This window comes from Onychostruthus taczanowskii, unplaced genomic scaffold (assembly GCF_017590055.1).
Source record: "Onychostruthus taczanowskii isolate IOZ18803 unplaced genomic scaffold, ASM1759005v1 scaffold92, whole genome shotgun sequence".
In the NCBI taxonomy this organism is placed as follows: domain Eukaryota; kingdom Metazoa; phylum Chordata; class Aves; order Passeriformes; family Passeridae; genus Onychostruthus; species Onychostruthus taczanowskii.
The window spans coordinates 407,066-422,290 of record NW_024507213.1 but is presented as its reverse complement, the minus strand read 5'-3'; the positions used below and the strand labels follow the sequence as shown (position 1 = coordinate 422,290).

Genomic DNA, 15,225 nt, shown 5'->3' with positions numbered 1-15,225 from the left:
CACCATGACCTGCATTCCAAACATGAGCCACTGTCCACTGCCCAGGCTGTGTGGTCACTAGTGACTGTCCTGGGTTTTAAAATAAGTGTGTGTTCAATTTCCATCTGCCAGAGCTGGGGCAGTTATCTCTGTTCATGGGGCAGTTTTCTTTACCTGCATTCCCAGAGGAACACCAGGCCCATCTCCAGCAGCTCTGGAGCTCCAGAGGAAAACTCCCCCCTTGTGCAGGATCCCTGCTCCAGCAGAAGCACAGCTGGCACTGCAGGAGGGCTGAGCCCCCATGGGATGGGGCTGTGCCCCCACCCTGACCACAGGGCTCAGCTCCTAAACTGACTCTGGCAGTGGTTGTTTTGGTTTTTGTACCATTGCATTTGTATTTTTAGTTTTCCTAGTAAAGAGCTGTTATTTCTATTCCCACATCTTTGCCTGACAGCCCCTTAATTTCGAAATTACAATAATTCAGAGGGAGGGGTTTTGCATTTCCCATTTCAGGGGAGGTTCCTGCCTCCCTCAGCAGACACCTGGCTTTTCACACCACGACAGTGATTCAGGGACACTGTCCAGCAGCCAGGAGTCTGTGAGAGAGCTGCTCCAGCTGAGGTCTGCAGAGAGGGCAGTGGGAACAAGCCCTCAGCTGCCACTCAGAGCTGGGGAGACTGGAGGGGCCAGATGTGAAAGCTTTTTCCTTGGACAAGCCCCACGTCACAGGAGCAGAAGGAGCTTCACTTTGCAATACAAGTGTTTAGATAAAAAGCAAGGAAGCATTGCTAAATAAAACAAGGCTGCAAGACCTGACATGAAACTCATACTGAGACTTTCTGCCCCTGGCCCCCTTTTGCCTTCCTATTTTTCCACCTCTGCAGGAGCCAGTGGGAGTTTTATCCTCGTGAGTCCTTTCTGTCCCCACCAAGGCTCCTGCTCCCTGTCATCCTCTGCCTCATCACTGGTGTGCTCATTGTTTGCAGCAGGAGAATCCTGCTCTGCTCCTCTCAGTCACATTTCAAAACCAAAATGTAAACATAAGCACTGTGCTGTTATTTAGGGCAAAAAGAAAAGATTTGCTGGCTTCAGTCTCTGCACAGAGAGAAATTGCCCATTTGGTGCTGGGAGTTTTTGCAGCAAAACCAAATTCAAAGCCAGGTAGAAGAAAAATTATCAAAATTGCTCATTTGTCTTTGCAAACATTCACTTACTTTCACTTATCTTCACTTATTTTCACTTATTCTGTAAGATAGGTTTATTTTTATTTGGGGTTGTTTAAGAATAAAACCTGCCCTTTCTTTTGAGACTCAGACCTGCTCTTGGCTCTCATGAAGGATATCTCAGACAAGGTTGCCGAGTATCCAAAAAACAATGCAAAAACCATAAAACATAAAAAGGTTTTTGGCAGGTGTGTTGTTCTTAAAGACTTTCAATGCTTACATTGTTTTGTCATGGTGGAAACTGAATCTGGATTCCCCCTCACCAGACACTGGTGGCTCAGGATCTGCAGTTTGTGTTGTTACTGTAAAATAAGCTTGGAGCTACTGCTCTCCCAGGACTCTCTATCTTCACTGCCAACATTTCACATTGTTTGGCCAGACAGTAATTCTTCACTAGTCCTCCTTAAAGTAGTCCTGTCCCATATTTTTTGGCAGCAACTAGTCAGTCTTTTCTGGTTTGCTCAGGCCTGTCCCTTCTCTCTCCCTAGTCTCACAAGTAAACAACACAATAATCTGATTATTGGTCTGCTTCTGTAGCACTTCTTACTTCCCATGCCAAAGCATTTTGAATTATTCGCTGTACTGGAAGAACAATGGACTAGAAGAGCTAACAAATTAAAATCTGACACCTTTACCATGGATAAAATAAATGGCAGTGAGAGACCAGGGAGTACAGGTAACAGCTTCCACTTTGAAAATGCACAATGAACTATTACTATCTTTGTCCTCTTTGTATTTTTACAATACCAATTGCAAATGTGATACAAAAGCAACTGCAAAAGAATTCAGCTAAACTACTTCTAGTCATTGCCTAACATAGATAAAGGTTTCCACATTTCCACAATTACATAAATTTTAATTAGCACAGAGGATCAGCTCAAGTCATGGAAGACATTTAATATGAACTGGAACACAATAAGCACCTAGAGTAACACAAAACCGTAATAAAAGTCTGCTACCACTTCTGTTACAGCTCAATATTTGCTTGATTCTGACTTTAATTTAACAGGGAGTCAAAATTTGGTGTACACAGGCTGCTCCCAGTAACTTGAAATGATTAATCACTCCCATGATACCAAGATAGAGTTTACTAATCTCTTCTGGGCTGTTCAGCTTTCCAAACAAACCAATTTTGCCACTTACACCTCTTACTGAGTTAATTCTCTAGCAAACTTAGCCTCTACGAAAATTAAACCCTTTATATGGGAAAAAGGAAACTGATTTCACATAAGAGAATTTGACATTGCTGCAGTTAGCTTTTGAGATCAAGTATCCTTTATTAGCAGCCTGAAGTGACAAAGCAGTCTGTAAGAGCCATGAAGCACCATCTGCACAAAGTGTACAAAAAACCTCTTTCCTTTCCTTTTTTCTTTTCCTTTCCCTTTCTTCTTTTCTTTCTGTCACTCTTTCTTTTTCCCTTTCCTTCCCTGAACCTCCCTTCCCTGAACTTCCCTTCCCAATTTTCAATACTCCTCTGCACCCATGTCAAATTCTCCCAGCACCTGACAGCCTGAAGGATACTTTCTTTATGGATACTGCACAAACCACTCGTGTTTCTTGCCCTCCCTCCCCTGCCAACACCATTGTGCCATCACAAACCACACCCACGGGCGTGCTTTCCCATGCGAAATTCACCGCAAATAAACAACGGAGTAAACTTCTGCATGAAAACACACGTTGTTTAACACAGGCAGAGCAGCTGGGCAGGGCTGCCCGTGGCAGAGCAGAGTGAGATACTGATCCCTGTGAGTCTGGGGGGGTTACCTGTGAGTGTTTGGAGACCCAGTGGCGCAGCACGTTGAGCACGCGGTTGGTGGCGGCCCTGCGGATGATGAACTCCTTGTCGCACGTGCGCTCCGAGTTGTTGAACCCTGCACACAAACAGAGCCACGCTGCAGTCAGGGGGAGATTTAAAACCAATGAGAATTACAATACAATGGAGGCGACTTGGGTAAACTGAAGGCTTCCAGGATGTTTCTGCGCAATGGAAAGGTGAAATGTGAATGTCTAGACCGAAGAAATTCTGCAGCATCAGTGCAACAAAGCCTTGCCCATCACAGCACAGACACCTCCTGGGGTCAGCACTCAGCTCCACAAAGGTGAAGAATAATTGCCTGTGCAATTACATCTCAAGGCCTCCCTTCGGCACGGAAGAAATAAAGTGTATCAAGAAACAAAGTGAATGAAAAACCCCTGAAAACAAAGAAGGATTTTTTTTTTTTCAGTATGGAAGACATTTACAGCAAGGAAAAGGACTAGACCAAAGCTAGGCCTGTAATCAAACAGATCTGAAAAGTCAGTATGATTTGGAAAAGAAAACAGGAAAATTTCAGAACTAGTAAAGAACAAAGGAGGAGAACAGTTTAAACACAGAGGAGAAAAAGGTTAGAGTGAGAAATCTTCCTTCTCAAGAGCAGTATAGTACAGGCTCTACTAATCAACACTTCAAGTAAGTTATTTGGGATTTTTCACCACTGGGATGACAACAAAATGGGAAGATATAAGGAAAACACATTTATAGATCCAGCCACCTGAAAACCAAGATTTTCCAGATGCAGCATTTCCCAACTCAGCTTTTATGGACAATTTTTTTTTTTTTGGTCAGCAATATTTACTTATAAAGAAATAGTTTTAATAATAAACAAGACATTTTCTCCCTACATTCGTATTACTCATTCTGCTGTAGCTTTATAAAAAATAAATCCATATGCTAAAATGATGATTACATTATTATTTTAATAATAATGAAATTGCTAAGCCCCTGAATGTCTTTTTACAAATGGTAACTCTGAAGATAGACTTGAGAAGCTTGCATTTTTCTTAGTTTTTGTCAGATTTTCTCTGGCATTGTGCTGCTCTCCATTCCATTCAGTGCATACTCCAGAACAGCTGGGAACACCCCCCCCCCATATGACCTGGACTTTACTATTTTTTTTGGCATAAAAGCAGCTCGAAAGCCCATGTTGTATTATTATAAATAGCACAGGCAGATTAAACTTCTATTTCTTCTGTGATAAACCCATTGGAGGGTTTTCTGGAGGCTTGTATTGGTTTTGCTCTATTCTTACAACAGACAATGCAGAAAGGCCAAATTGCTGCTCTGTATTTTTGGCAAGAATAGCAAGACAGGAAGTGTTTAACTGCAGTCTCACATCTTTTACTGCAGGTTAGACCTCAATCCCAAATGTATTTTCTAACTACACTTACATTTCATGGGCATTTTTAAACTACAGCATATTATGGTGTAGATGGCATCTAAAATTCAGTATCAAAGAAAGTTTAATAGTGAAGCATTTTAAGCAGTTTTTTTTTGCCCATAAAGAAAAAAATAAAGAAAATCTCTGAGGCTTTTTTCAGCAAAAGGTAATACAGGCAACGTTTTGCATGTTAATTTTCTATGCCTTTCACAGTTAACCTATTGCAGAAGCAATTAGGAACAGACATTATAAACTGTTCAATTAGCCACTTAATTGCAGCAATGAAAGTCACAATGAAAATTATATATTAAAGCAGCGAAGTCTTTACCAAGGTAACATTAAGGAAAAGAACTTCAGTACACTGGGAGGAAAAGAGAGAGAAGCCTACAGAGACAGTTTTCAGTGAGCTACAAAAAAAAAAAATAGAAAGAGGGAAGGAAAAAATTAAAGCCTCCAGAGACCAATTCAGCAAACCTGTATGGCCCTCAGAATTTCATCAGTTTTTAAGCAGTAATTAGCTTGCTGTAGAAAATGAGCCCCACGTTCACCCAGATCCACATTCTCTGCACTTCGTGTTGATGTGCTGAACCAGTAAATGGAGATCTCCATTTGTGTGAGAGAGGAACTGAGCTGAGCACAGCTGGCCCCTCCTGTCAGGGACTGGGCAGAGCCAGGTCCCCCCAAACCTCCAGGCTGAGCCCCCCAGCTCCCTCCACAAATCTTCATGTGCACAATAACAAATAATTTAATTGGGATTCTGGGTGGACCTGCCCGCATCCAGACCCGACGGGGAAACAACCTGAAACACTCCATGGTAAATATCTGTTCCTCTCCTGAAGGAAGCAATATTTCCACGTTAGAAATGCCAGCAGTATTTCTAATTATTAATCATCTAAGTGGGCAGCTGCCTCAGTGAGTGCTACTTTCAAGAAATGTTTTTCACCATTATCTGTTGAAATTATTAATATGCACTGGTGCCACAAATAGTATCTGCACATAATGGTGATACAGAATTTTTACCACAGGCTGTCAAACACAAAGTTAACCTGACAGCATTGCTAGTTTCACTGAATTACTTCTTTCAGTATTATTTAATCACTCTGTTCATTTACTTGTCTTTAGATTGTGTTATGCAAAAAATCCAGTCTCACCTTCACATGTTTTCTTTTGTGCACTTCAATAAAAACCTGGTATTTTTATAGCTTCCTCTATTACCAAAGATTAAAAATACAGGTGCTGAATAGACATAAATCTCCGCATTAAACACCTTATCAAAAAAGCTAAAACTTTTAGAGCTTCCACTATCACCAAAGATTAAAAAAAGGTACGTGCTGGATAGAGAGATAAATTACAGTATTGCAACTTTAAAATCCACCTCACCCTGGAGGAATATCTGTATCACAGTAAATTCTGCACCATATACTTTAAAGAAACTAAACATGCACATTTTCTTTTCTTTTTCAGTTAAGATGTCAAAACCCCTCACTCCAGTTACAGCATTTCTGTATCCAGTATGTGTCCCTGCCCATGGCAGGGGGCTGGAACAAGATGTCATTAGGGTTCCTTCCAAACCAAACCATTCTAAGATTAGCCTGAGATTATTAAAACAGCACATGATTCCTGATCATAGTAATTAACTTGTCCAAAGTTTTGATGATATAATATCCACTTTTAAGGGTTTAGCTACATAAAGAGAAATTTGTTCACAAGAACTGCTGCAAGTTATTCAGAGTCATGAAGCTTCTGGTGTCTTTCGCAGCAAAAAAAACTTCATTTCAGAGGCTGATGTGATGTGCCAGTTTCAATGAACCACCCTGAAGGTGTGTTAGCACCCAGCAATGGGAGAAAATCACACTCAGACTTTGGGGAGACCCCAGAGAGTCCCAGGGATGTGGAAGGAGAACATTCAGGGCCCACCGGGTACATGACAAATAACAATATCCATCAGATAATATCCATCAGATATTATGTATCAGATATTATCAAAATAATAAATAATGTAATCTGATATCCATCAGATGCACCCCAGATTGGTAGGCCAGCCTCACCACTCAGCCTGGCTTGAATCCTGACACCTTAGCCAACATCAATGCTGCTTTCTGACCTGCATGAAGAACAAATACCAAAAACGCCAGGCTTGGGGCACAGCACTTTTCATCCACAGATTAAAACTGAAAAGGCCTCTCCAATAAATGCAGCACAAAAGAAAAAGCACTCCTATGCACAAAGGGATTGTATTTTTCTTACTTCAACACACCTAGGAAAGTTTGGATGAGTGTTTGTAGATTCCCATACTTGTTGGTCATACGCTCTCAAGCAAGTAAATGGGTTTCACACATTTGCACAGAAACATGTCAGAAAGTGAGCATTTTATTGTTGGTAAGAAATCTAAACTGGCAGAGATCCTGCCCTCCTCCATTTTTTAATTTATGATATTGGGCTGTCATACATTAGCCAGCTGAAGAATGGCAGAGCTGGAAAAGAAAACCATATGAATTGTGGTGAAAAGAAGGATGAAGGAGATGAGATCCCATTCACCGTGTAAAATACAGCATATTTGCTCAATAATACAGTCCTTCCTTTTTTTTTTTTTTAATTATTAGCAAATGATCTTAGACTTTTCTCCCAACCTAGACCATTTGTGGAGTTTTATATGGGGGATCTGAGACTTGAGAGCACAAACTGTAACATTTAGCAGCAGTCTTCTGTTCATAAGAGAGGAATATTTAATCATTCACTATGCCAGGCTTTGAGTTTGTTCCACAAAGGGTTACAAACCAATTCAGCATCAGAACTGACTGTCAGGAACCAGGAGCAATCCAAGTCCAGTGCATTTCAGGCATTTGATTTCACTTTCACTGGTCCTTGGAACATATGAAATCATTTTGTTCTAAGAAATATGCCACTGAAAATCCCTGCTGCAACCACCCACGTCAGAAATAATTCCAAGTATGTATTTGATTCTTCTGCCTAAAGCCTCTGCCACACATACAATCTAACTATCAAATCAAGTCAAGGGATTATGGTTTTAGTAAGGTAAATCCCAGGGATTCACATGGACCAGCTGATGTACAATAGTGTAACACAGATAGAGACCTAGTGACTGCGTTTAATTTCTGCAAAATATTTAAGGGAAAAGTTGGTAAACTATTTTTAAATGACCCTTGATTTAGAAAGGCTTTTTCTAATCAGAGAAATTTAAAGAACACAGCATTGAGATAAAGCAGTCATGTCAAGATTATGTAGTAAACTTGGATTAAATCCAAAAGTCTAAAAATACATCAGTCTGGCAAAATAATTTCAGTTTAATGGTTGGGAGAGAAAGGTAAGTGGCTAAAGAATACCTTCAAGATCAGGAATGTATTTTATCTCCTCATAATAACACCACTATGGTTGCTCTGAGAATTATTATAATCTATGAGATTATATGCTTAAAGCATGACTACCACAAAGAATGAAAGTATTCTTTTAAGCTCACAGAAATATTCAAATTTGAAGATTTGTCCTTCAAAAGTCCTTAAAAAAAGGGTTGCTGCCATAACTATAATTAGCATAGACTCTTGAGATTTCTGGGGTTTTTAAATAGAAATATTTTCTCAGGAGAGCACATCAACTCACTCTTGAAAAAAATATATTTAAAAATTGCTAAACAATGAAAACATGTTTGCTGTCATTAATCACACAATTTATTATTAAAAACCAGTAACTCATCTTAAAGTAAAATACAAAAATGCACAGTATTTGGTTAAGCTAAAACTCATCAGCAATACGAGAACATCCTGTCCTTTTCTTCTTTCAGCACCAGCAAAGAGAGACAACAAGGGGTTAATGTCATAACCAAAACCACTTGTACACATCTTCAAAATCACGTTTTTTTGCACACAAGAAGTATTTGTGTGTGCATCCATGGGTAAACTCGCAAGCCAGATTTTCCTGGTGAAGCCTTAGACAACACCACCCAAATCTTGTGCCTCTGTTGATAAATGTATCTGTAGGAAGGAGCAGATCCTGAATTTCTAAGGCTGTTGCTGCCAATTGTGCTCTCAGGTTTCTGAGCACCATGGAAAATGTGCAATGTGACAGCACTTTTTTTTTTTTTTTTTCCCCTACGACTTACATAAAAAAACTATAGGGAACAACTGAGGAAGAAGAGCCTTTCTGAGCAACCCTTAGCAATTATATTGGCTCTTAGACTTTTTTTTCACTGCAATAACGTTTGATTTATCTGCTATGAACAGTGACAAGAATGGCAACACTGCAGCTGATATTTCTTTTGGTTTATACATTTGTCTGTGCTTCTCCTACATCTCTCATCTTTCTGGGAGGAGATAAGCAAAATGATGTGTTTCTGCATCTCAAATGATTCCTAACTCTTGATTTCCTTAATGACACTTCATCTACACTTTTAACTTGCTCTATCATCAAATATGAAGAGGAGTACAGCAGATATTTATTGCACAATGTTCACAGTCTTTTCAAGAACTATTCAAAGGAAGCTTTCAGATGCTTAAAGTGCTTAGTACCACAAAGAGGAAGTTAAAATACAGGCAGTGACAATGTACAGATAAAAAAAGAGAAAATCACATGAAATAGCTTTTGGAATTTTTACCTTTAAATCACTAAAGTTGAAGGAAGTAGTTTGTGAGATTATTCATATTTTTATAATGTCAATAGGAATAAAGGTTAAATGGAAAGGAGGCGATAATTGCAAGGAGCCAAATGTATCATTTTTCAGACCATCTGTGAACAGAGAGTTGACTGTCATGAAAAACAAAAGCTGGCAGGATGCACACCAGTCACCAAAGAAATCTCAGAACAACATGTCCATCTCACAAGCAGCTTTCAGACCACTTAGGACTGGGTCATAATGGAAGGTTTAACTAATATTAATTATGCATGCAACACTTGGGCGCAGGGGGAATGAAATGAAAGAAAAGAGGCATGAAAATCGTCCCCAAACTTCTCTCCCCACACCAGTGCAGCTGCTCAGGACTTACTCCAATAGGTCAGGAAACAAATGTGTCACAGCCCTGTAACTCAGGAAATGTCCAGTGAAGATACTTATGTCCTGAGCAGCCAGCTCTCCAAAAGAGTAAGATATTAATTCCAAATAAAGAAATACATAAGTAAAAGCAGGATATCCTAAATTTCTGCTAAACTGGAGGTGGGGGAAAAAAAAAAAAATCACCATTTTCTCCTATTTCTTAATCACCAGAGCAAGGATCACTTGAAGCACAACTTTCATTTTCAAGCCATTATCTAAGCAAGTAAGATTCAACTGTTTAGCCAATTATTTAAAATTGCAAAGCAAAAATTTTTGTGAAAGTTTATGAATGAGCAGCCCAGAACAGGGACCCCATTTGCCCCCTGCCAGGGCATGGGCAGCCCCTGGTGACCCCAGCCCCTCAGAGACATCAGGCACAGCCCTGGTCACTCTGCTTTGGTGACAACCCCTGGGCAGCTCATGACAACCCTGCAGCCTCAGAAAGGGACATTGCTTGGGGCTAAACTGACATTTTTTTGTCACACAACCATTTTCAGTGGAGAACAGTGTCAGCTGTGGAGCAACTCAGCGAACATTTCCCACACGGGGTTTTTTAAATGAGATGGGAACTTCAAGGAAGTTCAATGTGCAGGCCTCAGTGCCTCTCAAACCTCTGTCAATCTGCAGAAATAGGTCTGGGAAACTCATTAAAATGTGTCCCCAAGAGGGAACAAGTGCTCACTTCCCCAGTTCCTGCCTAGAGCCATTAGTGACACAAAAATGACAACGAAAAGGACTTGGTTGTCCTATGTAAAGGTTAACAGATCCTACATCTTTATTTTCTGGGAATTAAACATGTTAAATCCCTGACAGAAGGGTGGCACTGGGAGAGTCAGAACACAAGCAGGATTGATAATCAGGACACTATTTGATGGCCTCCTGTCTCTCTGACAGCAGATGAGGTGCCCCTAGACTCAGTCCTGGAGTTTCACCATGACCTGATGAAGAACAGATCAAATTACAGTCTTCTACCAACTATTTAAAGTCTCATCTTAATCTTTCTTGGGAAATTGCCATCAAAATTGTTTTCTTTCATGTCTGGAGTCAGAAAGAGGAAGTTCCACAAAGCTTTCCCAGTAGAGGACTGAGATGTTATAGCCCAGAAAATTACTGGAGTGCAGAATTGCTATTATAACCAGCAATGTTTGTGGCACCACACTGAGAATCAACTGCAAAATGACACACATTTTCCAGTTTTGCTTCAGACATGGATACTTTCAGACAAATTCAGGAAGAAACATATACCTTTTCAAAGGTCAGCATGTTGCCACTGATGCAATTTGAGGCATTTAGCACAGCACAGGACTGGATTACCCAGCCAGCCACACAATTCAGAATCCAGCTCGAAATCACATCAGATATTGTTTGCTTGCCTTTCACGTAACACAGCAAGGAAATCTCTCTCAGCCTGTCCTCTCACAATGGAAAAAAGAAAGCAAATATTTCCCTTACAAGACTCACTTAATTCTAGTTTTTGCCAAATCCCACACTGCATGCACCAGAATCTCCACCTCAGGAAACACGATGGTGTAATGCCACTTTTATTATTCCTGTGATCAGAATCAGGAAAATTCTCCCCGAACAGGACAGCTGACACCCTTGAAAGCAGAACTATACGTGCGCCTGTGTGTGCGAGACAGCGGCAGCCAAGGAAATTCTGCATCTGCTGAAAGCATCATGTGTGTTTGTACACAGTTTTCCATCCCGGGGGCCAGCAGGCTCCCCCTGGGATGGAAAACTGTTGTTGTGCTGCCCCTCCAAGTCACATCACCGAGCCGAAGGCTGAGTGCACCTGGCAGCAGCAGGAGCAGCACACACGAGGCCTGAGCTCCCTGCCATCACTTGGCACCAGCTCTGTCGTTCCATTACTCCAATTAGTGCCTCTGCCAGAACAAACAAAACAAAAATATTGTCGCACTGGGAGCTGGCAAGTTGTTCAAATGACTGCAGAACAGCTCCGCTGGTCACAACCCAAAATAAGCCAAGCAGCTCTCCCTGAAAACTTTCGTGAAACTTTCTCATGATAATTTTGATCTTTTAAAATAAACAGCCTTAATCGAGCTGTGCCTGATTTATCAGAATGGAAAGACCCACACAAGACCCACTCTGGATCTTTATGAAACGTGAATTACTACTTCCAGCTAATTTTCATCCCCTTAATATTGTGAGAGTAATCAAGCAGGGCTAAAGTGTGTCAGCCTGAGAGCCCACAGGACTCATCTGGCTCAACCTCAGTGCTTCTATGGCTTTCTAGAGATTTGTCATTCTGGAAACCACAGCTGTAATTTACAAAGGTCCATTTCTATTTGCTATTGCTGTTACAGTTGGGTTATGTTACAGCTGACAAGCCCCTACAGCACCTCTGAGAGGAGAACTTTCCATGCTCATTCCAGTGGCTACTGAATTTGACACTTTCACCAAAGTATTTCCACGCTGCTTATCTTCAACCACACTCAGCTGCTCCAAAGTTGAGGTTTGGCAGCTCTACATCCCAGAAACTATTGAAAGGGCCTACAGTGTTTCACCCCAGGCAGTGATCAAGAACACAGTAATAGCCAGCTCAAAATAAATCAGACATTTACAACGCAAAAGGATTACACACTTCCCTCTGTACATCTCTTCTTTCACTGATGTACAGGTTATGCACGTAGCTAATGCACTAAAAATCAGTGGAATGTAGTCTATAACTGCCCTTTTTTACAAAGTTTTAGATTCAGAAAGGAACTCTATCCCTCCATGGGCAGTGACAGGAAGGCAGGTCCTCAGTCCAGAAGCCACAGGCTGTAATAAAGGCCTTGTCCAAAGGGCAGAACAGGCAGTGGGAGCACATGGCAGCAGCACCAGGAGGCACTTTGGAGTGCCCAGGTGTACTGCACTGCTCCGAAGGATGATACCATTTCCAGTTAGCACCTGCAGCACATGAACAGAGCAGGTTTTGCACTGGCTTCAGTCAGAATCTGCTGCAGCTGGGAAGGTCTGGTTGTTTCTGCAGGCAGACTGTGAGAGCTATGCAAAAGCAGAGGATGCCAAGAAATGCTCTAGTCAACAGCCAGATCAGTTTTTCTAGACTAAAACTGAGGGCAATTTGGATTAAGGTTTCTTCTTTGTGAAAAGGGAAGGAGGTAACTAACTCAAGCCAAAGGTAATTTAGCACCAGAGATGTGTGCAGTCAGTTAATTGAAAGGGGTCATATATATGCAATTCATTTTTGTGTAGCAGCTTCAAGCTGTCATTTTAATTGCTCCTTTAAATCACTAAAATTAGAGAGATTAAACCTATCTGTCCCTCTCACTAGCCCAGGGCAGATTTTCCTGTGTGAAGATCATTATTTTTCAGAGATACTCCCCCAAAGACTCTTTTTTTCCCCCGCATCTTTTTCACCCTCTGCCTCTCACATGTGCTTTAAAAAACAAATGCTTGTACTGAGGAAGCCAGGCCCTCCTGCCAAGCACAGCTCCCATCCCACTCCCAGCCTGTCCCACAACGTCACCTTGTTCTGGTGAGAAATGGGACCTTCTCTGCAGCGTGGTTGGCGGGCTGGAGGAGGAGGAGGAGGAGGAAGGCAGCCTTGAGGCACGCTGGAAATACAATGTACCAGCTGAAATCGTGCAACAGAGCTGTTGAAACAAAGCTGCTGTGTTCACTAGGGAACAGCTCATTTGTTTGGGTGGAAGTATCTGCTTCTTGTCTAACATTAACTGTCCATGTGGGGAGATCTTCACCCTGCAGCCTCAGCTGAGGAAGACATAAAATTCTCCAAGTTCTTTGAACCTATCTGGTACACAAATGTTAAAGAAGAAACACCCTAGATTGGTTTAGATCTTGCATTTAAGCTTTTGTCAGAACTATCTCCTTGAAGCTCATGTTCAGTAGAACCATCTCAAAACAAAATGACTGATTTTGGAATCAATGGCTTTTCACCAAGTTGCACTACATTCTCATGAGAGAAGAAATCTCTATGTTTCCTATGTTAATACAAGTACTTCCTACTTTATTAACCGTTAACGAAAATGGAATTATTTTGCTAAACTGTCTTCATCCATAGAACTGTTCAGATATTTCAAAATCAAATTTCCTCACTGACAGCACCTTCATACCTTGTGAGTGTTAACAAGTATGAGGGCCTGCAGGAAGAGCAATTTTGGTAAATATACACCAAAAGGTGTTTTTTTCTTTAAAAATCAGTGCATGATATCTTACTAATGCTGGCACTATGCACTGATTCTACACAGAACAGATGTAAATAAAAACTTAAGGAAAAAAAAAAAAAAAAAAAAGCAACAACGTGTCTCAAAGAATTGTACAAAAATAAACCAGGGAAATTCACAAGTTCTAGAAGCCACAGGTGGAAGAAATAATTCTCCATGTAAATTGATTTTATCTAGTGCCAGGGTTTGTGTGGGTGCTGTGTAGATTACACTGCTGTTGCTTAACTGCTGTAACATCTGCAGGATTTCTGCAGCAAGACTACAGATGATTGGTGAGTATTTTGGCAGGAGGTTCCTCTCCCACGTTTCCAGTCTCTCTGCTTGTTTTGACACTGGCTGTGTGACAGACTGGGAGAGGGGAGGAATTCTCTCCTAAGGAGATGGGGCTCCCTGCAGCTGCAGCTCTGCTCCAGGACGATTCAAGGCAAAGCTAAAACAAGGGATTAGCAAGGATACCTGGGAGGATGAGACCACTCACATCCAAATTTCTGTAGGGACTCTTCCATATTATAAGGCACATGTGGGTGCAGATCTAAGGAACTTCTGTGTGGATTTTGTCACTAACTGAAGCAGAAATCAAGAACGAGTTTTATAGAGGTGTATAAACAGAGTGAGAAGAAACTGCTGAAGTCCATTCCTCTGTTAGTATTGCTGTGCTATTTTTATAAATTGGGGAAAGAATAAGGTATGCAACAGCCAATTAATGGTGACAGAGCACTTCAGCTCCAGCAAGCCATGAGCCATCCCTCACATCCCTCAGACAAGAAATGACATGTAAAAGACAGAACCTACTCTATTTATCCCTACTGTGAATATTATCATCCATACAGGCCCCAAGCTGTGCACATGGGGTGCCTTATTTAACTCTCTGTACTTTCACTTCATGTTTCTTTTTTATCCTTATCATGCTGTTAAAATAAACAACTAAAATGCAAGTTTTCTCAAAGAGAACAGAAAAAATATTTTTAAGATAAGTAGAGATTAATATTTAACCAAGCAGATAAATTAAACAATAGGGAAAGTAGCACAGCTTGGTTGGCATAATCAAAGCAGTTAACTGTAAAATAAGTGGAAATAATAGCAATAAAATCAGTAAGTTAAAAAGCACCTGCTGAAAGGCATGAGAACCTGAACCACCCTGATTTACAGAAAGGTTTCATTCACAATTCAGGACCACCACAGACAGTGCTCCCCTAGGTGCTTATCTAAGGAGAGGTAAAGGCAATGTACATCACATTACAGCTGTCCAGGGCTTTGCATACTCCTCACATTATAAAGTTATCATTGCATGGGGACAGCAATGCTGAAATGCTGTGGACAGAACTCTCCACAGAGGATAAGTGCATGTCCTTCATGGCTGGTTCTGAGTATGTGAGCAAAGGCCCTTGCTGTGAGTCTGCTACCCAGCTTGAATCAGTGTATACCCAGCCAGAACTGGGAGATGGGGAGTGGAGAAGAGCTAAGGCCTCATACACTGGGAAAACAAACTAAAACAATCAGAAGTAAACCCCAAGGATCCTCAAAATAAAATAAATAACTAAATGAACTAACACATAAAATTTTAAAAACTACAC

At 41.0% G+C, this 15,225-nt stretch overlaps 1 protein-coding gene across 1 annotated transcript in view; it reads right to left on the bottom strand.

Annotated features, from left to right (window-relative positions):
• RASGRF2 (Ras protein specific guanine nucleotide releasing factor 2) overlaps positions 1 to 15,225 on the bottom strand; it is a 124,509-nt gene that overhangs the window by 25,141 nt on the left and 84,143 nt on the right. The window contains exon 18 of the mRNA XM_041426632.1: positions 2,967 to 3,073. Coding sequence (XP_041282566.1) covers positions 2,967 to 3,073 — 107 coding nt within the window. The remainder of the gene's footprint in view (positions 1 to 2,966; positions 3,074 to 15,225) is intronic.